The 25,057-nt window shown below is 29.1% G+C and overlaps 6 protein-coding genes across 7 annotated transcripts in view; 4 read left to right on the top strand and 2 right to left on the bottom strand.

Annotated features, from left to right (window-relative positions):
* Window positions 1-3,706: 3,706 nt before the first annotated feature.
* Window positions 3,707-8,638, top strand: LOC107074655 (Ribosomal protein S6 kinase II). The gene is made up of 13 exons (XM_015336298.2): window positions 3,707-4,418; window positions 4,596-4,793; window positions 4,883-4,964; window positions 5,042-5,202; window positions 5,480-5,586; window positions 5,683-5,860; window positions 5,931-6,096; window positions 6,200-6,355; window positions 6,450-6,709; window positions 6,782-7,030; window positions 7,110-7,348; window positions 7,429-7,690; window positions 7,783-8,638. The coding sequence occupies exons 1-13, from the start codon at window positions 4,365-4,367 to the stop codon at window positions 7,906-7,908; spliced, it is 2,238 nt and encodes a 745-aa protein (XP_015191784.2). The 5' UTR covers window positions 3,707-4,364; the 3' UTR covers window positions 7,909-8,638.
* A 1,112-nt stretch (window positions 8,639-9,750) lies between these two features.
* On the top strand, window positions 9,751-13,314 carry LOC107074657 (guanylate kinase). Of its 2 annotated transcripts, none has more exons than XM_015336301.2 (4): window positions 9,751-9,990; window positions 10,687-10,954; window positions 11,039-11,262; window positions 11,369-13,314. In XM_015336301.2, exons 2-4 carry the CDS (start codon window positions 10,698-10,700, stop codon window positions 11,473-11,475), a joined length of 588 nt encoding a protein of 195 aa, XP_015191787.1. In that variant the 5' UTR covers window positions 9,751-9,990; window positions 10,687-10,697; the 3' UTR covers window positions 11,476-13,314. The 2 variants fall into 2 exon arrangements, with proteins under 2 accessions (XP_015191787.1, XP_015191786.1); XM_015336300.2 differs by lacking the exon at window positions 9,751-9,990 and adding an exon at window positions 10,153-10,544.
* Window positions 12,652-15,108, bottom strand: LOC107074656 (uncharacterized). The gene is made up of 2 exons (XM_015336299.2): window positions 14,968-15,108; window positions 12,652-14,637 (listed from the first exon to the last, which is right to left on the bottom strand). Exons 1-2 carry the CDS (start codon window positions 15,020-15,022, stop codon window positions 13,469-13,471), a joined length of 1,224 nt encoding a protein of 407 aa, XP_015191785.1. The 5' UTR covers window positions 15,023-15,108; the 3' UTR covers window positions 12,652-13,468.
* Window positions 15,109-15,500: 392 nt separating this feature from the next.
* Window positions 15,501-18,611, bottom strand: LOC107074543 (uncharacterized). The gene is made up of 5 exons (XM_089175380.1): window positions 17,989-18,611; window positions 17,564-17,899; window positions 16,980-17,238; window positions 16,014-16,477; window positions 15,501-15,922 (listed from the first exon to the last, which is right to left on the bottom strand). The coding sequence occupies exons 1-5, from the start codon at window positions 18,230-18,232 to the stop codon at window positions 15,510-15,512; spliced, it is 1,716 nt and encodes a 571-aa protein (XP_089031506.1). The 5' UTR covers window positions 18,233-18,611; the 3' UTR covers window positions 15,501-15,509.
* On the top strand, window positions 17,139-25,006 carry LOC107074702 (uncharacterized). The gene is given in 3 exon segments (XM_015336368.2): window positions 17,139-17,260; window positions 22,610-23,683; window positions 23,685-25,006. Coding segments are annotated over 2 exon segments (2,031 nt in total). The 5' UTR covers window positions 17,139-17,260; window positions 22,610-22,747; the 3' UTR covers window positions 24,780-25,006.
* The window catches only part of LOC107074606 (G protein-coupled receptor dmsr-1), a 37,091-nt gene continuing 29,234 nt past the window's right edge, over window positions 17,201-25,057 (top strand). The window contains exon 1 of the mRNA XM_089175385.1: window positions 17,201-17,260. The gene's annotated coding sequence lies outside the window, so the exon portion shown is untranslated. The remainder of the gene's footprint in view (window positions 17,261-25,057) is intronic.

Genomic DNA, 25,057 nt, shown 5'->3' with positions numbered 1-25,057 from the left:
TTCTTTTCGCTCCGACTAATTTGGTTAATGCTTCAAATAGTTGACTTTCAAATTGTGTTCCTTGATCAGTTGTAATTGTAATAGGAGAACCAAATCTCGAAATCCACTGCGAATAGAATGTTGTTGCCACTGTATCTGCTGAGGTATCTGGCATTGGAATTGCTTCTGGCCATCGAGTAAACCTATCGATCATAGTTAGGCAGTATCTCATATTTTTAATCGTTGGTAATGGACCTATTATGTCTATGTGCACATGTTCGAAACGTCCTTGTGGTACTTCTATTTTCGAAGGTACCTGTTTGTTATGACGGCTTATTTTGCACTTTTGGCATGCTAAGCATGTACTTGACCATTCTGCGATATCTTTGTTCATCTTTGGCCACATGAAGCTTTTTCCTATAAGGTGTTTTGTTACTCTGCCGCTGGGATGTGACAAATTGTGTACGTTCTTAAAAATCTGCCTCCGTAAAGAGACTGGAACGTATGGTCTTATGCTTTTTCCTACTATGTCGCCATATATGTATTTATCAGAGCTATCGAGGAAAATCTTCTGCAGGTTCCATTTTTTCTTCTGCCAAAATATTCTTTAGCTCGTCATCCTCTTGTTGCTTTGCCATTAGCTCTTCTGTTGATACTAGGACTGGCATGTCTATAGTTTCCAGTCTTGACATAGCGTCAGCTGCCACATTGTCTTTTCCAGCAACGTAAACAATTTTGGAAGTAAACTGTCCTACGTAATCCAACTGTCTGGCTTGTCTTGGGCTTGCTTTGTCCGTATTTTGCTTAAAGGCGTATGACAGTGGTTTATGGTCAGTCTCTATTATTAATTCTCTTCCTTCGACAAAATACCTAAAAAACTTTAAACTTTTATAAATAGCTAACAATTCCCTATCATACACACTATATCTAATTTGCGCTTTTTCTAGTTTCCTTGAGAAATATCCTAGTGGTTCCCATTTGTTATCACAGAATTGTTCTAACACTGCTCCAATTGCGTTATCGGAAGCATCAGTCTTTAATTTTAATATCGCTTTTTCTTTTGGGTATGCCAATAATGTTGCTGTGGCAATTGCTTCTTTGGCTTTTTTGAACGCTTCTTCCGCTGCTTGATTCCATTCTATCAGTCTTTTGTCGTGCTTCTTGGCACCTACCATATATTTGTTAAGTGGATCAAGCCATTCTGCAGCCTTTGGTAAGAACCTCCTATAAAAATTCACTACCCCAAGGAAACGTCGCATATCTGAAACAGTCTTTGGTTTTGTATAGTTTTGTATAGCGTGGACTCGCTCATCCAACGGCGCTATACCCTTATTATCTATCTTATAACCTAAGTAGTTTACGCTATTTTGAAAAAAATTGCACTTTGAAATGTTTATTGTTAGTCCATATTGCCTAAGTCTATCGAATATTGCACGCAGATGTTTTTCATGGGATTCCTTATTTTTAGACGCTACAATTATGTCATCTATGTAACAGGCACAAAAATCTAATTTGCTTAATACTATGTTCATAAACCTTTGGAACGTTTGCGCCGCGTTACATAAACCGAAAGGCATCACTGTGTATTCGTACAGACCAAAAGGTGTGATTACCGCTGTTTTTTCTATATCTTCCTCAGCCAACGGAATTTGGTGATATGCTCTAGACAAGTCTATTGTAGAAAATATGTTACAGTCGCGAAATTGTTGCGTGACGTCGTGTACATGTGGAATGGGGTACCTGTCTGGTACCGTAACGCTATTTAATCGCCTATAATCTCCACATGGCCTCCATTCGCCGTTTTTCTTTGGTACCATATGCAGAGGGCTCGCCCATTGACTCTTGGACGGGCGACAGATTCCTTCGTTGACTAGTTGCTGAAATTCGGCTTGTGCGATTCGCAGTTTTTCCGGATTCAGCCTTCTTGCTCTCTCTGCTATTGGAGGACCTTTTGTGATTATATGATGTTTCACCGTGTGGCTGATGGGTTTCCTTGAAGTTGGTTTCGTTAAATCTGCGTATTCCCTAAAAAGTTCTAAATACGGACTATTACAGTTAATGGTCAAAATGGTTGGAACGTCAATATTTACTAATTCTGCTTTCCTAGAAAGCAATGTATTGCCGTCCAACAATTTTTTGTTTCTTAAATCAGGTAATAAATTATAAAAATGCAAGAAATCGGCGCCTATTATTGCTTTAGAAACATTCGCTATAATGAATCTCCATGAAAAATCTCGACGGAGTCCAAGATTTAAGTTTAAAAGTTTTTTTCCGAATGTGTCTATTTCTGCACCATTTGCCGCGTATAACTTACACGTATTGTCTTTGGTTTCACTTATCGAAGTACGTGGAATCACTGAGACGTCTGCACCAGTGTCTATCAGAAAACATGCTCCTGTTCTCCTATCATTTACCATGAGGCGCAGGTTTCTCGTCGCGTCGTCAACTGCCTCTATTTGAGACGCTTGCATTAGTTTTCCGAAGGCTTTCTTTTATCCGGGCCTGTCCACTTGCACGGGGGTCTGCACTTCCACGATTGTTCCGCGAATTTCCAGTGGTAATAACATAGGCCGTCATTGTTTCGGTGTTTGCTTGATGATCGGCTTCTACTTCGGGATCTTCCGCGGAAACTTCGGTACCTTCTTCTGCCGCGCATCAATTTTTCCATCTTCTCTGTTAGTTGATCGATTCTCCGATTGATTTCTGCTACCTCGCGATTGGTTGTTGTTTGAGCGGTACTTCTTATTGGCGCTGCTTCAGTAATGGCGGCCGTTTCCGGCAGACGCTCTCTCTCGAGGATCTTGTCACCCATTTCCGCTAACCTTGCGGGTGACGTATTTTCGTCTGCAATGGCCAGGATCTCTTGTGCCCTGGTTGGCATCCTTTGCATCCATAATGTTAGGAGCATTTTCTCGCTAACACTATCTCCTGCTAAGCGTTTCATTTCTCTCCAAAGTTCGGAGGGTTTTTTGTCTCCTAATTCCACTCCCATTAACAATCGCCTTAGCCGTTGTTCGTCGGATTTAGTTAGTCTCTGTACTAAGGCTTCTTTCAAATGTGTGTACGTACATTGTTCGGGAGGGGCTGCTAGGATGTCGTATACCTCTCTTATCAGCGTGGTATCCAAACTTCTTACCACCGCTGACACTTTTACGGCATCCGATTTAACGTTGTACGCCGCGAATTCCTTTTCCAACATCACGAACCATAAATTTGGTTCCTCTTTCCAAAAAGCTGGAAGCGTTATATTTCTAAACTCACTGGCGTTGACTTCCTTTGTGTCGGTATCGGCACGGGCCACGTTGGCTTCGCTGGTTGGTTGCGCCATTGTTCTTCTTTTTATTATTTTTTCTATTTTAGTTTTTGTATTATTTTTTTATTTTTTTACGCGGACGTTCCCGGGTTTCGGCACCAATTTACTGTAGAGGGTTTCTCTATAGTAAAGATAATATTAGACTGAATTTTATTTTATGATTTTTATTTAAAGGATGCGACTTGCTTTTCTTTCTTGTACACTTCTCAACGGCTATGTACAGACTGTACTCGTCTGGTGACCACACTTGCTAGCGTGGTTCCCTAGCCTTCTAGTAACTTAGATGGCGCGACCATCGGTCGTACCGCTACATGCGGGACGCCACATATTATATTTGACACATCAAGTTTAATTGTTTATTCTCACACTATGTGGCACTGCTGTCAAATTAATTTCATATAAAATATGGCGCCAGTTGTAACAATGTTAGTAATCCAGAAATAAGTAATTAAAATGAGTTCTAATTTATCAGGATGATATTTATATCTTGAACAAATAAATTATACGTGTTTTTTCGAGTTAAAAACAATTAATAAAATATAATAATAATAAATATTTAAATGTTCTCGGACTATGTCGTCACAATTTTTGGTCACTTAAAAGACACATTGTGTAAATACAATTCATTATTGATGGTAGTTATGAAGGGGGAATAGGAGGGTAAGGGTTCGTTTGTAACAATGAAGAATAATCATTTTATGTTAAGTAATTAGCGGATGTATTTAATGAATACTAACAAACGGATGGTAGATGATTGTATTTAAAACATGCGCTCTCATTATCGCTTTTTCTCTAGACCAAGCTTCCGGTTTAAATGGAGGATCTCGTCTAAAAGCGTTCGCGTTAATTCGTTATCTGTGGTCGATACTTATCGCATAAACTATACATACTTCTCTTAGTCCTAACCGCGAATGTACGGAAGAACTTTTTTTAATTGTTTATATACAGATATTATATGGACCAGAGAAAATATTTTTTAGCATTAACTAAATGTTACAACGTTATAGTGAAGTGACAGTACCATAACTATTTTCCTTAATCCTATACGACCTTGGAAGTAAATGTGAATATAATGCCTTTAGCGAATCTGACGGTTCCTTGGACAGAACAACATGTAAATGAAAAGGTAAAATTATTCAATTTATTATTCAATTGACTTTAACTATTCATCAAATTTTCATTCACTTTACAATTAATATATATATATACATATGTATATATATATAATCGTTTAAGAACAATTTTTCTTCTTAAAATTATATTACAATTTATTTCAATTTAATTTCTTTTTTTTTTTTTTTAGCAAGGATTAGAAATTCTTTCTGATGAGAATCAAGAAGAAACAATGATTACTCAAGGAAATATTATTGAGTCACATTCAAATGGGTGTTCGGAGTCCCATGAAATTGAAGTACGTGAGGTGGTTCGAGATGGTCACGAAAAAGCTGATCCATCTCATTTTGAATTATTAAAAGTACTTGGTCAAGGTTCTTTTGGCAAGGTAAACAATAATTTCAACATTAATCTATTATTTTTAATTATATTTCTTTATTTTTGTTATATATATATACGGTTGATAATGTGTTTCAGGTATTTTTAGTACGTAAAGTTGTAGGAAAGGATAGTGGTACGCTATATGCCATGAAGGTTCTTAGAAAGGCAACTTTAAAAGGTATTTTTATTTGTTATTATAACGATTGAATATTTCTTTCACTATTGTTCACTCTAATTATGATCACGGTATCTTAGTCAGAGACAGAGTAAGAACAAAAATGGAAAGAAATATATTGGTTGATGTGGAGCATCCATTCATTGTTCGACTACACTATGCATTCCAGACAGAGGGCAAACTGTACTTGATCTTAGACTTCCTAAGAGGTGGTGATCTTTTTACAAGACTATCCAAAGAGGTTATTGAACAAGCTAACTAAGTACCATTTGTATGATTATTTTTCTTTTAATTTTCATTTTTATCAACAAATATCTTCTTATAGTTGCACAATTGTAAATACGCACTTAAGAGTGATAATTATATAAAATATTAATTAGTATAACAATTATCATATATATATATATATATATATATATATATATATATATATATATATATATATATATATATTATTTAATATATCATGTTTGTAAATAGAAACTAGAATCAATATTTTTCTAAAAATAATTTTACAGGTCATGTTTACGGAAGAAGATGTCAAATTTTATCTTGCTGAACTTGCACTTGCATTGGATCACATACATAAACTTGGTATCATATATCGCGATTTGAAACCAGAAAAGTTTGTATTTCATTATAAATCAAATTAAAATGATTTTAATACATTAACATATTTAGATAATATCATTTCATCTATTATTCATTATATTTGTTACAGTATTTTATTGGATACTGAAGGGCATATCTCTTTAACTGATTTTGGCTTAAGTAAACAATCGTTGGATAATTCTAAAGCATATTCATTTTGTGGTACTATCGAATATATGGCGCCAGAAATAGTTAATCGAAAAGGGCATTCTTATGCTGCAGATTGGTGGAGTTTTGGTATCCTCATGGTTAGTTATTAAAAAAAAATCATTTAAATTTATTTATTGTTTTTTCTTTTAAGTAAATAGTCATTTTCAGTTTGAGATGTTAACGGGTGCACTACCATTCCAAGGGGCTAATAGAAAAGAAACTATGACTCAAATATTAAAAGCTAAACTTACCATGCCTTCTAATACATCACTGGAAGCCCGAGCATTATTACGAGTATTGTTTAAAAGAAATCCAGCTAATAGACTTGGATCTGGTAATGTTGACAAATTTATTTTCTATTTTAACTATATCATATCTATATCTTCTGTAAATATTTAATTTTATTAATTTTCATAAATATATACACGTTTACTTAGGTGGTGTAGAAGAAATTAAAAATCATATATTTTTTGGAACAATTGATTGGGATGCTCTTTATAGGAAAGAGATAAGACCCCCATTCAAACCAGCTGTTAGTCAAGAGGATGATGCATTTTATTTTGATAGTGAATTTACATGTAAAACTCCTAGAGGTAATAATATACAATATATTTTTTTTAATTTGTTGATTAATTGGTTAACAATAAGTATATATTCTTATTTAAAATAAAATATTATTTTTTCTAGATTCTCCCGGTGTACCTCCTAGTGCAAATGCTCATGAATTGTTTCGTGGATTTAGTTTCGTTGCACCCTGTTTGCTAGAAGAACATACGAAATCTCCAGAGTACAAAAACTTCGATAGTATTAGTAATACTTTCCCTGCTAATGTCAATCCTATTTTAGTAACAGACGAATATGAATTTAAACATGAAATAGGTAAAGGAACTTATAGTACCGTTTATCTAGCGGTTCATAAGGCAACTAGAACTGAATATGCTATTAAGGTAATTTATTTGTATTTAATAATTATTTCAATTTATACTTATTATATATAATAAAAAGTGATTGTACAATAGGTGATTGAAAAAGCAAAACGAGATCCATCAGAGGAAATAGAAATACTGTTACGATATGGAAGGCATCCACATATCGTAACCCTAAGAACTGTTCATGAAGATGATAGAAGAGTTTATCTTGTATTAGAACTTTTGCGAGGTGGGGAACTTCTTGATCGATTATTGCAAAGACGTAATTTTACAGAAAAGGAAGCTGCCGAAGTGATATACACAATTACTAGTGTAGTTCATTATTTACATGATAATGGAGTAAATATTTATCTCATTATTTTAGTTAACTATTTCTATTAATAATATATATCTGTAATCTAAATAATGAATATTTCAGGTAGTTCATCGTGATTTGAAACCATCAAATATATTATTTTCAAAACCTGGTGGCGATCCAAGTACATTGTGCATATGTGATTTTGGATTTGCTAAACAGTTACGTGCAGAAAATGGTTTATTAATGACACCATGTTATACAGCCAATTTTGTTGCACCTGAAGTATTAAAACGGCAAGGATATGATACTGCTTGTGATATCTGGTCTTTAGGTGTCTTATTATATATTATGCTGGCTGGGTATGAAATTTATTAATTTCAAAATATTTAACACAATAATATTTGAAACTAAATTCATTAAACATAATATTTTATTACAGATACACACCTTTCCGAAATAGACCAGGGGATAGTGCAACGGATATACTTAATCATATTGGACCTGGATATATAGATGTAGAAAGCGGTGTCTGGTGTCAAATATCAGTGGAAGCCAAAGAATTGGTCAAGAGAATGTTACACGTTGACCCTAATCGTAGGCCTACAGCAGCTCTTATTTTAAAATATCCATGGGTTGCAAATCGTCATCATCTTCCTCAAAAAATATTACCTGACATCAATACAGATCCACATAGTTTAAAGGTATTTTCTTCAAATCAAATTGTACTTTATTTTGATATTTATTATTGTACATAATCATTATTCATTTTATTTCATATATTTAAATTTTGTAGATGGCAGTTGCAGCAACGTATAGAGCAATGTCAAGTAGTCCAAGATCACCTCATATCGGGCCTGTTGTTTTATCAGAATTAGCACGTCGTAGAACACAAGCTAAACCAGGTCCTACAGAGATTTAAAATTCAATTTTAAAATAAGTTAGATAAAATAAAAAGAGATGAAAACAAGAAGTAATTACAGATTACCTAAAAGAATTTTAAAGAGGAAATTTTGACATGTACAAGCCAGATAATTTAAAGTACAAGAAAAGAGAAGCTAAATGTTTCTATTGGCACTATCACTGTTATTATTAAATTAATTATGTACAAAATAAGTAAGAAGCGTTTACAAATCAGTGACAGTGAACTTAATGTGATACTTATTTATACTTTTCATTTTCATTTAGTACCTTTGCGTACTTTCATGTACGTATACATATTGCCATATATAGACATTTTAAAATGATCTAATATTAATGCCTAAATCTTTAAGTTTTAGTCAAAGATTCCTATATTATTAAACAACAAAAAAAACAGAAAGAAAAAACAATCTTTTTAAAATATATTTCCTACGTCAATCTTGCTAAATAAGACTATATATATATAGATATATATACATAACATACATAAGTCTATAAGTGAATGTAAATCTAAATATAACAGAAGATATATTTTATTGATATGAATCTATAGTATTATTCGTGCAATGTTGAAAATTAAGTATATAAACGCTCTGTTATAAATTATAATTTTTCTTCATAAGCTTTAAACATTTATAGTGTAGACAAAATTATTCATTTACAGTCTCTCATCAGCTTTAATATTATGTAGAATGTTTCAATATCAATAAAATTGCTCCAAAAGTCTTTAACATCTATGCAAATCAATGTCTTATAATTATATGTATATATTCTATCTAATTTTTTGTTCTTTTTTGTAAATCAAATTTTTCAACTTATAATTCCTTAAATGCGAGAATTCTTCATAAGCAATTTACTGTACTGTACTTCTTCAACAATGTATTTTATGTGAATTATTTTAACAATGGAAAGAAAAATTTGTTGCTTGTCTACCTCTGGTTTTAACAAAGGATCATAAAGGATGAACAAAGTTCATCTTTTATTTATATTTCATAAGTATAAAAAAATGTGAATGTATTATAATAAGAGAAACTGAATTAAGTGCTTAAAAACATTATAAGAAAGTGAATATTTTAGCATTTATTGAGTCAGTCTTCTGTTGGATTTCATCGAGTGCAAATCGCGTTGTCTGTATGGTATAAACGTTTACATATATTAATATTAATTAATAATGTTGTTTTTTAAGAAGTATCAATTTCCACATTATTATTTTGCCAATCAATTAATATTTGTAATCTAATATCTATCATTTTCATTTACAAATGATTATAAATTAGTTTTAAGCAAAATGATTGAATCTGTTCTTTAATAAACATAATATCTATTCAATTGCAAATAATTTAGAGTAAAAAATTAAATACAAAGATTAGATTAGATTAGATTTCATTTGAGTAGGTTACTGTTTACAAACTTTCATTAGAAATAAATATGACTGAAAGAGATAGATAGACTATTTTTGTATATTTAAAAGCAACACATTTAATTATTATATATCTGTTTTTCCTTCAATTTGAAAATATAACTTAAAATATTAGAAATTATATTATTGTATAATTTAAATTTTTAAAAAACATCCTATGTATTTTTAGCTTGCTTTTGTTATATAGGTTAGTTTTCACTAGATAAAAACATTCTATCGATACAATAGTATTTTGCTTCGTAATTAATACGAAGTTTTGAAATAACGAATAAAAACAAGTTAATTATATTATAATATGTTTACATTATGTCATTCATAATCGTAGGTATACGTACGATCGCAAAAATAATCGATAAACGAATCGCAGGTAATCCTTTGATTTGCGGTAAACAAATGCGCATGCGCATAACCATTTTCGTTGATCTAATACTGCGTCGTACCAATACTGTGATGGTGTGACGAACAGCCGGCACTAGACTAATATTTTTTAACGAAAAAAAAGAAAAAGAAAGAATGACCTAAATTATTTTTAATTCGTTGATTCTTTATTTTAATGTAACAAAATTATATAGTTCTATATAATTAAAAAAATTTCAATTTATTATTTTTCTATAGGTTAGATACATTCTGGTTACTTGTTAAACGAACGCCTACAAGTTCACAGTAAGTTGAAACGTTATTTGTTATTTAATTAGATCATAAGAAATAATCAAATATAAGGACGAACCTTAATGATCTTCATTTTATAATATGTATACAAATATATAATTATATTTTCTTTACGTTGACAACACTGCGTAAAATCCTTTAACATATTGCATACCTTAAAGGAAAGAAATTGAATTTTTCATTGTTCAAGATCATCACGTGGTGTAATTGTTTCCGTTTCAATTTTTTATTAAAATTTTAATTGTTATTAAATCTTGATTTTATTTTCACAATTAGACTCGTTGATATTCCGTATTTTATTTGTATTTGCAGTTGCTATGTTGTGTAATATTATAAAATGAGTGGATAAGGTTCTATTTTGTTCATGCATGACAAATTTATTAGTGATTTAGTAAAAAATTAATTGTGTTAGTATTATAGAAAAAAGTGAAGAATATATTGTAGTATTAAAAAAAAAAATATGATTCGTCTTGCATTAAGATTTTTTTCCATACCACAATACACAATGACATCATATTGCATGAAATTGCTAAACATTCATAAAATAGGTATGCAGATTTAGATTTTGTAATACAGTCAATAATTGATTTAATTATATTGTTCATTTGTTTAATTTGTGATATTACGTAATATTATAAAATCATTAATTAGCGTGAATATCATTATTATTATTATTATATTCTTTTATAGGACTTTGTACAATGTTGCAAAAAGATTGTTGTCCGTTAGTAATAGCGGGCCCTTCTGGAAGTGGGAAAAGTACTTTGTTGAATCGTCTATTCGAGGAATTTCCAGATAAATTTGGATTCTCTGTATCACATACAACTAGAGCTCCAAGACCTGGTGAAGAGAATGGCAAACATTATTATTTTACAAGTAAAGAAGTAATGCAGAAACAAATAGAAAATGGTGAATTTATTGAGACCGCTACATATAGCGGAAACTTATATGGAACCAGGTAAGAAATTTGAAATGTTTTGAATAAATGTACCACATTATTTAAATACGTTAACAAGAAGTATCAAATGTATGTTATTTTTAGTAAACTTGCTGTAGAAAATGTTCAACGAACAGGAAAAATATGTATATTAGATATTGAGATAGAAGGGGTAAAACAAATTAAAAACAGTTCTCTAAATGCTAGATATATCTTTATAAAACCACCATCATTGGAAGAACTTGAACAACGATTAAAGAAAAGAAAAACAGAAACAGAAGAATCTTTGCGACGAAGATTAAATACTGCTAAGATTGAATTGGAATATGGTATGTAATAAATTCATACAAAAGTTCTTGTGCATTGTTTATATAAATAGAAATGTAAAATACAATGAAAATTTGATTTTGTAATTTGTATTTATATTTATTGCAGGTAAACAACCAGGAAATTTTGACATTGTGATAGAGAATGATAATCTTGGTAAAGCTTATGAGAAGTTGCGTGAATTTATCTCCTACAAATGGAATATCAATACATAAAACAGGTATTGGAGTCTCTCATTTAAAATTATCCGCGCGCCTATTATGTTATATAAAACGGTTTAAATAATGTTTATCATAATAGATAAAAAAGGATATGTAATGAAAATATTTATAGCATAAATAGATAAAACAAAAAATGAGAGAATCATTGAGAAAAAAAAGAGGGAGACAGAGACAAAGAGACACTAAATTGACTTGTTAAGATTTAAAGAAATTCATCAGAATATTTACCTGATAATAGTGCCCACGTATAAATATTGAGAACTATGATTTATATTATAGTTGTGAGAAAGATTTAAAAAGAAAGAACTATTAAACAGTTATATATATTTTTCACCTAAACAAGTTTAAATGTCTCGTACAAATGCAATTAAAAATAAAAATAGCATTTATGTTTGGATTAAATTTGTATGAAATAATAGTATCTTTAAATAGGCAAGAATACATATAGAAAACTTTGTGAATAAAATGTAACAATCTAGATATAGCTAACTGAGATTATTCACCAAACGAAGTTGTGTTCCAATAGTGTAGGTTACTTGCGAAGTACTTCTGGCTTTGTCTTGTACTTGCCTTTACATCTAAAATCATATATCTTTTATAGCATTTTGATGAACGATATTTTATGTTAATATAAACATAATTATTTATCTTTTATCTAAATGTATCAAAAGAGATAATTGTTCATTAGTTATTAAAATAGTACAAACATTCCCTTTTTAGTTTAAGGGATTACTATTGGTAGATGAAGGTGCCAAAGTAGGATATATTTTTTATTTTTATCTATGTTAAGATTAGACCATCTCTGTCATTTTTAAATATTTATATTCATTGACATAAACTATCGTGGTTTATTTTTTCTTTTTACTAATTTTAGAAATAATTTTCCTTCTCTATTTTTACATTACATCTATAATTGTCGAATTTTTTAGTTACCAAGTATTTTTAATCTCTTTAATATTTTTATGTAGCATTCAAAATAATAAGAAATCTCGAAAAAACATTGTTGATCAGTGATTAGATTTCAAAATATTCTAATAGATTATTATTAATTATAAGTTTATTGTGCTTAAATTTAATCTATCGTTTGGCTTACTCATTGGTACTTACATTGAAATAAATCATTACATTAAGTGTACACACTTATCATAAAAAAAAGATAATCTATCGTGATAGATTTTATCGTATATTTTGTAATTACTTGTATTAATTTTACAGTAATAATTTTACATGATAACTATTTTCTTTTCTTTTCTTTATACAATCAATTAACCCCTTAAGCGGCAACGATTTTGAAACAAAAAAACGGCCAAAAAAAACATTTTCTTGTTTTGCATAAAGACATAGTTTAGAACATTGTTTTGACAAAAAAATTTTTTAAATACAGAAATAATCAATATTTTTATGCTAATTTTGGGATTTTGTTCCACATTACAGAGAAAAGCCGAATAATGCAATGTTACACGTACGTCGATTTTTTAATCTTTCTTTTCGAATTACTATTTCGGAAAAATACGATTCTTTTTCTTTGCTTTCACATTCTTATTTTCCATTTTCTATTATATTTAAATGTAAAAATTCATAGAAATATAGAATAATACGTCGCTCGAGTTAACTCGAGTGCACTAAATCGGCCGATTTCCGCACGCTCGAGTTAACTCGAGCGTGCTGCTTAAGGGGTTAATCTTCATTTATGAGAAGTGTATTTTCGATATTTAATCATAATTATCACGGGACAATGTCTCCTTATAGCGATATTATATTCTACACTGTTACAAAGAAAATTGTATAATTATAAAAAAGATATGTAATAATAAATGTGCTGTTCGAAGTGGATGGATTTTAAAGATCAACTTACCGAACATAACGCATAAGATTTTAATTTTATATTTAAAAAGAGCGATGTAATTTAATTGAAAATTTTATCGTAAGTAAAATCTCGTTTAAAGTTATTTTGTTTGTAAACTTAATTAACACTCGATATCAGAAATTAATTTTGTCCACGAGAAAAATTACGTAGCCATTCTCCATGATGATGACGTATTTTGTGTCTGGGTACTTCACTGATTTCAATCGACGTAACTTTTGTATTATTATTATTATTATCTTTGTTCTCTTCTTCCTTATTTAATTCCTCTTGCAAAAGATTGTCACCGTATTTACGTGGCTCATCGTTATTTGTTATTTCCTTGATTGTCGTAATTGGTTTCTCGGTTCGTTCGATCGAGGAATCCTTAGAAAAAACATAATTGATCACTTGAGGTCTCGGGGCAAATATATTTTCCGATGGTAACGAATTAACGTTTCTTGAAATTCCTCCTTCCATCTGTTCGTTTGAAAGATTTTGGGGAATCCACTTTTCAGTTTCTGGGTCATTTCTATTTCCAATATAGTTGTACTCTTGTCCCGGATATCTTATATAATTAATAGAATTCATTGTATCGAACGAATTATGATTTTGTAAATCTCTCGGTGACAATCTTCTTATCGAATCAAATTCTTTAGATATTTCTAAAGGTTGTATAGCTCTTGGTGATGCAGCAGACAAATTTTGTTGAATATCTCGAATAGATTCAACATTTTTCTCATCGTTTCTCTTCTCAAACATATTTTCTTGATTTAAAAAACTTCGATCTGGTATTCCACGAAAATTTGATCTACTATTAATGTCACTTTTATCGAAATTCGGATCAAAACGTAAATAATAATTACCCAATGTATTCCAATTGTCAATGTTTTTCGTAGTCAACGAATCATCCGGAATATTTCGAATTAATCTCATATAATTCGGAGAAAAAGAATTAACGTCGTAGAATTTACGTGGGATTTCATAATTCCTCGATGATTCTGTTCTCGGATAATTTTGTATTCTTGATAATTTTGGATCGGGATTGTAAGAATTATCGTATCTTAAATATTCTAAACGATCAAGATATTCATTCTTTGATCTATCTTCCATATATTCTTTTCTGTCAGTGGGTATTTGAAAGGTTCTCTCTATTACTGGATCACGATCGAAATAACGTTTTTCTTGATATTCGCTTGGATTGTTATCATTATTTTCCGGATAGTAAGCTTCGTAAAAGACTGGACCTCTTTCAAGATCATATCCATCGTATCGACGATCGTTCAAGTTCCATGTCCAACTAGGTGATATCCCTGATAACAAAAATACAACCAATTTCTTCTATAAATATATATTTACACGATTGCGCTACCTGTTTTTTATTTTTATTTTTATTAAATAATTTTTTCTACCAATTTAGATTTTTCCGTTAGATAAAACAAAGTTAAATAAATATTAAATAATAAATAATAATAAAATAAATAATATAATAATATTATAATATATATAAAAAATGATACACTGCATTTATCTATTGAACAAAAAAAAAAGAAATACCATAGAAATACTAATGCTAATACTAATATATACTACCTATTTATATTATATTATTATTATTAATATTTAATAATCGATATACTTACATATGAAACTTATTATCGCTAAAATAGTAAATATATGATTCGTGAGAAGTACCATGATAACTCATCAACGACCAACGACACTCAACTGGCTAACCGTCTCCGAGAGAAATAGTGTTGAGAGTATTTTAAGATCATCTTAAAATAAATCCCCATTTCCTTGTACTTTTGTTGCCGAATGAAACTGCACTTATACGTGGATAAGCTGGAAAATCGCAAAACTTTTGGAAAACTTATGATATACGTTAACCCATTCTACAGTATCATTAAAGAACACTTTTTTTCTTTCTATTTAATTTGATTTAATTAATAATTTTATAGCGATGAAACAATACAATTCAATTACATATAGAATCATTTAAAGTTATGACGTTTACGTCGGACGTGTACAAATTACCGCAAGTTATATATTTGTTTAATAATTTCAAAGTTAGAATATGTAATTTATCGGATTTATGATGATTTACATTTCATGCTTAGAAACGTAATAGAGTATCGTCAGAAATTCGATCGATCAAATGAGAAACATTTTTTTCTTTTTTTAATTAGTCTTTGAAATTGTTTTTTTCAACAGATGAAAAAATTGTAAAAAATTTCATTTCTCGAAGAAAGAATTTTTGTTTTCTTTTACTATATACAATTGGCCGTCTTTTTTTATCTTTGACGAATAGCTTGAACCATCCTTTCTCATCGCAGAAAACGATTGATGACAGTAATAGTCCGACTATTAGCAAATAGAATGGTGTCTGCATGTCTTCCAAATTAAACGGAACAAATTTGTTTCCCGCATGTACTTGCGTTCTCGATGAAGCTTTTCTTCCTTGGTAAAGTAAATCCATTACGGTACGATTGTTCCACAATGTCACTAAACCAGCTTCGTGTAATCTGCAAATTAGAAGATCGATCTTTTCGAGCAAATACGAATTCTTTCGTATTGGATATGCCAAATAATAATTACCTGAAAGAGAACCAAAAAGAAATGAGAATACAATACCAACAATATTCAAATTATTAAGTCAATAATAATTGAATCAAAATGAATGAATTACGTGGACATTCTTTGACCAGATGTAATTTAGGTGACAGATCATCGTTCAACAAATTTTGTTCAGTTAAATAATAATGTTTCTTCCTAATTAATCCACTTGCATTTCGAAAAAATGATGCATCGTGTAACGCTCTCATGCCATATTTATATTTTTTTCTTAAATTATTTAATACAGGTGATCCTGTAGATTCGTCAGCAAACACGTCCACTAAATTGTATTTCATAAAAACAATTGGTAATCCGGAAGCATCTAATTCAGATAATAAATCGATATCTTTGTAATATATATCGTTGGTTAAACTTTTGTACAATAGTCCTCCAAACAATCCAGCTATTGTAATGTTTGTGATTGAGAGAGTAGATAAAAGTATTCTTTCCGGACAGGAACGTGGTAATTTCGTTGGAAATCCAACGGTGAATTGGAATACTTTGTAAGCGAGCTTTATTCGATCGAAAATTTTTGTTCTAAAAAGAGAAAAAAATCAAGAAATACAATGAAACAAAAAAAAAATATATATATATATATATATATAAAAGAGAAAAATTACAAGGTGTTCAAATAAATGAGAATAAATTAATGTATAAAAATTCATTAAAAAAAAAAGAGGGACTGTCTAATTTATCAAATTCTTATTAAGTATTTATATCAGTAATGAGTAATGATCAGTATTTATCGTGGGTTACAATCATATGTGTCCTTAATGTTAACAATGAGGAATCTCTCATTTATATCAAGGATATTTTATATATATAAAAAGAATCAATGCTTTTAATAACGCCATTTTCGATTTTATGTATTTTTTCTTCTTTTTTGTTATTGTAAAATATCAAACACGTTCGGGTTAGTATTTTTTTTCTTTTTTTTTTTTTTTCGTTCAATAGATAAATACAGTGTATATTTTATTTGTTTATTTAAAAAGTTTGTCGTGTATAAAGTGAGATAGAATCTAACTGAGCATGTCATTACCTTTGGCTCGTAAATAACAGTAGCACGTAACACATTAGGTAGACGATAATTGGTGAAACTATTGAACAAAACCAGATGGAGGGTTCAAACATGTGATGTATTCGAAGCCATTTCGGTATTTTCCGAGCTTTAGGTACGAACACGCAGATGCTGTCATATCCCGTCTGGCTGGTAAATTCAAAATTATGTTTATTCTTGCTATAGGGTTTGACGAAAAAAGACGCAAATGTTACATCCGCTCTGCCATAGGCAATATCACCTGACAAAAACCAAATGCCTGAGTAAGTAACTTTATTCTTATATAATATACGACGAATCCAATTTGAAATATAAAAGGATTCTTTGATTTTTTTTTTATTTTCTTATATTTAGAAATTTGTTGAGATTTTATTTTATTCATTTGGTTAGTATTTTATAAAAATAAATTACTAAAATATATAACATATACATTTTAATATGAAATTACAATTTTTGTATAAATCTGTGTATAATTTTCATCATTCGTTTGAAATAACGATTAAAAATTATTAACAAATGTTGACCAAATGAATACAAGTTTATAATATTATTTCATTTACTCTTACCTAAAGTTCCAACTAAAGTACCATTTGGTAACTCGTGTCCAAATTTAATTCTATCATCTGGATTGATCTCATTAGCCGTAAAATTCATATATTTAGCGATTGTTCCCATGATCATTGCATTGGTACCCATATATCCCAGAGAATATTCATAAACTGAGCCTTTTAATGGTATCTCTTGAGTTTTCATTAATGTTTGATATTGTTGAAAGAGACCTACGTTTAATTTGTATCCATACAAATTATTCGTACGACGATGATTTAACGTTGATAAACATTGAAATATGTCTTCCTTTGATATAACGTTAATGGACTCGAGTTTACCTCGTTCTGAAATAACTACGATAATGTGAGACAAAAATAGAAAAGAAAAGAACAGTGTTTATTTGGAAAGATATTAAAAAAATTGGTTACAATTAATTCCGTACCACTGTCATTGTTTAATACAAAAGGATTGTATGCGTAGGTGACATTTTCATCCTTTTTTGATAAGGGTAAGAATACCAAGACGTTTAATATCTGACGTTTTAACCAAAACATTTTTAAGATGCGTTCGATCGTCACCTCGAATTTATTATCTTCGATTGAACCGTCATCTGAGATTATAAGTACGATGAAGTGTAACCGAGACATCCAGTGGGTTGACTCTTTTCCATTCAAAATTCGCTCCATCGAACGTTCGTCCTTTATCAATATCACGTGCAATGACCATAGGTTGAAATTTTTTGTTGTCCTCGTTTCTATAATACCATCTTCTCTTACACTTGTTCTTTTTCTTCTTCTTATTTTTCTATTGCTTCCTAAATCGTTGATAACTTTCAATCTGTTTTTAATTTCAAGCGAATTCTTCAATGATGATATTTTCTTGAACGATAAATTATCGTTTCGTTTATAATTCGTTTTTTTCTAGAATTATCCATATAATACTTGTTTAAAAATATCGTAGTTTCGCATTTATTTTGATTTATACCATTTACGAGACCGTTTAAAAATAAATTTAAATAATTAGTTGACGAATCGTTGGTTAACATTCCTAATATGTGAACAAATTTGATCGTTCGCGTATGACACACAGCATCTATCCAAAATTTAATAGCATTTTCTTGTTTTTCGTCGATTAATATTCTATAACCTTGATCAATTTTTACACGTAAAATAATAATCATAAGAATGATTATTTTATACATTTTATATTAGAAGAATTTAATAGAACATATTTTTTGTTGTGTCCTTGTTTTAGATCACATTATCGTTTTATAAATGAAACTTTATTTTTTTTATCAATGAAATTACGCGTATTTTCTTCTTTTCTTCTATGTTTACTAAAGAAATATATTATATCCTTTTTAAGACACTTCCTTTTTCTTCGTTATTACACTACGAAAGCTCGACTCGATGTGTGCTTATTTTGCACACCGTCACTTTTATTGACTCTTCAACCCTCCCTCGTTAAACCCCACGTTTCTCCTCTTCGATCAAATCCTGAAGTACCATCTACCATGTCATTACATTGAAACATTATTTTTATCGAGGATTTAACACTGCGAATATTGTCAACAGGAACAAATGTTTTCTTATAGAGAAGATCGAAAGATTATTTCAAGTTAAATTATTATCGGCCTTTTATTTTATTTCACTTCTCATTTCCGTTTTTTTCTTTTTCAAAAACAACGATTAAAAACGAATTAAATGTCAAAGGATTATTAACAATAAATAAGTGATTCAATGATAAATGCATTTCAATATTTTTCAATCATCTATGTATGACAAGGATACTCGTTATGACAAAAATAACAATTTTCTCTTTGAGACGACGAGTATTTACGTGATATGTGAAAAAAAAAATTAAACATTATGATAATTTAACGTTAACGATGAGAACATGCATTTGATATTGTAAAAGAGAAAAAAATTATTTATAACGTTTTATTAGGTCAATATTTTAAAAATTAACGATTAATATTTGTAATAAATATTAGAATGTAATATAAGAGTAGTAAGTATCATATATACTGATTAATACAGAAATTGTCTGTATTTTCAATAAAATATCAATATATTTATATTCTGTATCTATTTTTAACTTTAAATTAACGCCAACATTCCAAATATTGATCCGTCTATTTAAAATATTAAAATAATTATAACTCATTTCGAGAAAAATATTTATTATACACCTATATATATGTATATACTAACCTTTAGTAATTACTTTTACTTAATAAAAAATAAATAACACCTTTAATTTTTCATTCATCAAAAAGAATACAAATATTTTAATAAATATGTCGATTTATCGAAATAAATGGATAATGCATTACGTAACAACGTGCATTTACGAAAAGTGAAATAAAATTAAAAAGGTGCTAACGTCAATGAAAGAACATGTTACAATAAGTACAATCGATCAGACGTTTTTCATTCAAACATCCACTTACTTTAATTAAAGGGTTAACGCCATTTCTAGAGTTGTTCAAGGTTTCTAAAAAAAAAACCCTCCTATTTTTTTTTTTTTTTTTTTTTTGTAGAATTCTTTATGTAGGAGTTAAAACGGTAAGTGTAAAATTCGTTTAGAGAGAACTTTATCATATATATTTTCTCTACAAAAGGATGATTTTATATCACATCCCTCCTTTTTATGAAGATTAAAAATGAACTTTATTTAAACAAAAGGAAAGCTTGATTAATCGAATTGTTCAAAGCCTTTCCATTTGCTAACTTTCTTCTCCTGTTTCTACTTGTTTCTATCATTCTGTCTCTCTCTTTCTTCGAAATTCACTATACTCGAGAGTATAATTATAGTTTTAGCGAGACTTTAATCTAATTAGAGTCCGTTCCATCGTATCATCGTTAATTGAATTCTTGAATTCAATGAACGGTGAATTTGCTTGTTTCTTGCCGAGATTATTATTATTATTATTATTATTATTATTATTATTATTATTATTATTATTATTATTATATCGAAAATTATCAAATTTTAAAGATTCGAATAAAAATATTCTCACAGGATTTTTACATTAATATAATTAAATATAAACAAATATTAATTATATTTCATTAATTATATTTATTTTTTTTATTTTTTGTTTAATAAAATAATTATTATATAATAATAATATTAATATAATATTAATATATTATAGTATATAATATAAAGAGATTATAAAATAGATTATTAATATTATTATTTATTTATTTATTATTATTATTATTATTATTATTAATTTTAATTATTATTATTAATTATATTATTTATTTAATTATAATTATATTTATTTTCCATGATTTTTGATATTATTTAAAGAATTATGTTACCTCGATATGGGAATTAATAAATGAGATCAATTTGAACATTAACAAATATTAATTATATTTATTCTTTTATTTTTTACTTAATAAAATAATATTTATTTAATAAATAATTAACTAATATTTTTCTATTTAATTATAATTATATTTATTTTTCACGATTTTTGAAATCGTTTAAAGAATTTTGTTATCTCGATATGGGAATTAAATAAATGAGATCAATTTGAACGATCAATAACAAAAACTTTTACGAAAATTATATCTTTTCTATTTAATTTAAAGATACTTTTAAAAGAATCATCTGTCTGATCATTCGAGTAAATGTCATTTAATCGTATCGTTGCAATAATCAAATATAATCATAATTATTTTTTCCTTATTTTCCTTCTTCTTTTTATAAATAATAAATATGACTTTAAAATAGAAGAATAGTAGTGGGAGAATATCAAAGATTTTGATCCAATTATTTTTTTCTATTTTTTCTTTTTCTAATCAACCATGATTACACGTATCTTACTCGGAATTGTCCTTGAACTTCTAATATTATAATGTCCCTATGTAAGATAAGATCCGTGCTATCGTCTTGTTCGTGTAATTGATGTATTATTTATCCAGATGCAAATAAAAAAAAAAAAAAAGGGGTAAAGGAGTATTTTTCATTAATTTCATTCATATAATCTCAATGAAAAGATCTAAATAAATATGTGCATATAAGGGTTGACATTTTTAATCGATCCCTTTCATTTATTTATTTATTTATTTATTTCCCTACTCGTATACATATACGATCATTATCCCGTTCGGATATAGTCGAGCTTTTTACGGTTTAATCCTAACACGAGTTTACTGGAAGACGAATATCTCTTTGGACGTGTTACGAGACGTCAAATAAAAGTGAACAAATGTCAATAGTCGTGTTTACCCATTTACTTTGACGATTCATAAACGGATTCTTTTCCTTACACTTACTTTCTTTCTTTCTTTCTTTCTTTCCTTTTTATTTTTTGTTTTTCTTTCTTCCTTTTTCTTTTTTTCAAGTTAACAAGTCACTCGAGTTAGTTCGAAGTTACGTTCGAGTATAGAGGGACACGTACAAACAGTGCAAAATTCGATAAAATTGTCTTAGAAGAAGGACGAAGTAAACCACGAAAATTGTACTTGCCACAAGTAATACTTGTCATACTAAAAGTACGTGTATTTACGTGTCATCAATCATCATCATTATCATAATTATCATAGTTGTGAAAATAATCGGTTAAATATTTATTTAGAATTATTTGACAAATCGTAAAGAATTTTCTCACACAATTGCACACCACTCGGTTTTGTTTGTTCTTCTAATTTCATATAAACTATATATATATATATATATGTATATTTTAACGTAAAACCTTTTCGAAGAACATTTTTCCTATGTTATATCCTACACATGTTTATTTATACTTACTTTATAACAAAAATGTCTTCTAAAAATAATTCCAAATTTTGTTTCGTTCTTTTTTCCCCGTTAAATGACATCATTGAAGGATATTTCTGATCAAAATAACTTTTGTTGACAAAATTCTAACCACGTGTGTTTATGCGTTTATATGTTTATATATATATATATGTATATAAATGCGTGGGTTTGCTTTCCTTTTGACCTACATTAACGAAAAATTGATGAAAAAAAAGCTCTTTTTCTTTTTTTTTTTTTTTTATTCGGTATTTTATATCCTCTTTTTATTTTACACACAGGTGAACAGTCAAAGGATTAAAACTAAACAACACGGAAGGAACATGCGTACGATAAATGGGATTTTTAGAGATAAAAAATATACGAATAACCGTGAATCCGAGTAATTACTCATACGTCATCTGTAATTTTGATTAAAGATGATGTATCTTTACATTGGATTGATCATTTGCTTGATAATTATACCGAGTGAAATACAATCTAAATTTGATGATATTCAAAGTAACAATGTGGCTGAACTAACATCACAATTGACCATTCAAAGAACGGAGAATTTCAAACGTATATTGAATTATGTGCATAATTCTAAGGAATTTCAACCATTTATGGTCTCATTGCTTTTGTTCGATACAAAATCGTACATACTTGAGTCTCTCTTGCATCAAATAGCGATCGATTTTATTCAAGGTTATCGGATAAATGCCAATGATTTTGTTACAAAATGTACTTGGAGGGATCAATTTCAATTAACTTGGATTTTACCTATCGATGATCTTCGTCAACTTCAACATTTCTTACACGAAAAATTATGGAAACCGAACAATCAATATTTGATTATTTTCCTTGGTGAAGAAGAAATCTCAAGAAAAACGTGGAAAACAATTTTTCAAGAACTTTGGTTCAAATTTCATGTTTATCGAATACTCGTTACATCGATTATCGATCATTTTCAATGTTTTTTAAATTATCATCCATTCGAATCAATACCAAATGGTTATGGTAAAGTACATAAATTATGTTTCGATGATTTCGAAGAATACAATACGAGAAATCAAACGAACTCGTTCAGTTCTGTTTTATCGGAAAATATAAATCTGTTCGAAACTTTTGAAAATATAAATGGTTATCCGATTAAAGTAACTGTTTTTCCATCAATGATGATGAACATTAACGTAGACGAAAACAACGTAATCCGTTACACCAAATTGGATGCCAAAGTGATGAGCACATTGGAGAATAGCATGAACACTAATTTCATCGTTACTGTATTGTACAAAATGGATGACGTGGATCCCTTTCACGAATCCTTACGAAATATTGAAGATAATAAGAGTGAACTCGTTTTAACCAGTCTTTTTTATTAAAATTTACAATGATTCTTTTCTATATGAATTTACGGTTGGCATAGAAGTAGACAAGCTTTGTTTCATTGCACCAACCAGAGGATACTTACCAAAATCTTATATGCCATTTTTACCATTTACAAAAGAATTATGGATACTATTAATATTTTATAACATTTTTGTTACAATATTCTGGGTAATTTTGAAATATTTGAGTTATTCCATTCGTAATGACAAACCAATCACTTGTCCTCTGAGTAAAGATTTATGGGATATTCGTAAAGAAAAGTTATCGAATGTTATTTCGAAAAGGAACGATTATTCTCGTTCAATAAATAAAGAAAAATCACCACCAGAGATTCATCCATACGTGATTGGTTGTACAGAATTAATGATATTATTTTGTTATCCATTCGAAAGAGCATACACCCCAGCACTTAGAATTTTTCTTTGTGGTTCTTTATTATTCGGATTAGTAATCGCTGGATTATACAACAATTGGCTCATGTGGACACTTAGCAAACCATTGAGATATCCAGAAATTAATACTATCGAGGATGTGGCAGATTCAAATTATACGATAGTTACGAAATATTTAAATTTAAAAGAGGATACTTTCATCGGTGACGATCCATTGGACACAAAACTTAGAAGTAAAATCAGTGTACTTAATTCGGATAAACCAACGAATTATTTCGTAGCGTTCGATCGTAGTTTTATTGCATTAGGTCGATTTACTTCAATCAAGTTGGAAAATTACTCGGTTTATTACGACGACGATGGTAACAAATTAATCCATGTTGTCGAAGAGTGTCCAGTTACTTATACGCTTTCTTACGTGATTAAACTTAATTCACCTTACACTGAAAGGATCAATACCTTGCTACTGAGGATGCAACAATTTGGGTTCATTAACTTTTGGTATGAGGAAATGACACATCCTTTATTCGTCGAGGATGCCAAAATGAAATTGCAATTGAGCGAGAGAAAGAAAAAACTTACTTTGGAACATTACTCGTTAACATTTATCGGATTGTTTATTGGCCTAATTGGATGTTTTCTCGTATTTCTAGCTGAAATTCATTACGCCAGATGTAGAAGGTGTTAAAAATTATAAAGAAAAAAGTTATTAACAAATTGTATAATATCTTTCTTTCTTTGTGTTTGTTTTAACTGTTTAAATTTGTTTCTCTTTTTCATTTATTCGTTCGTTTGATAACAAAATTTCTTTATCCAACGCATATTGCGTTATAATTACTACGAAAGATTTATCTGTTATATTATATTCTAATTAAATTGTTCAAAGATAAACGAGACGGGTGTAAAAATCTATTTTTTCTTTTTATCCACTTTATACATTTTTAACTTCATAAAAATTATATATTT

Source organism: Polistes dominula, unplaced genomic scaffold (genome assembly GCF_049000335.1).
Source record: "Polistes dominula isolate Pdom_NZ unplaced genomic scaffold, Pdom_raw_medaka contig_82, whole genome shotgun sequence".
Classification (NCBI taxonomy): domain Eukaryota; kingdom Metazoa; phylum Arthropoda; class Insecta; order Hymenoptera; family Vespidae; genus Polistes; species Polistes dominula.
This window is presented reverse-complemented; position numbering and strand designations above follow the sequence as displayed.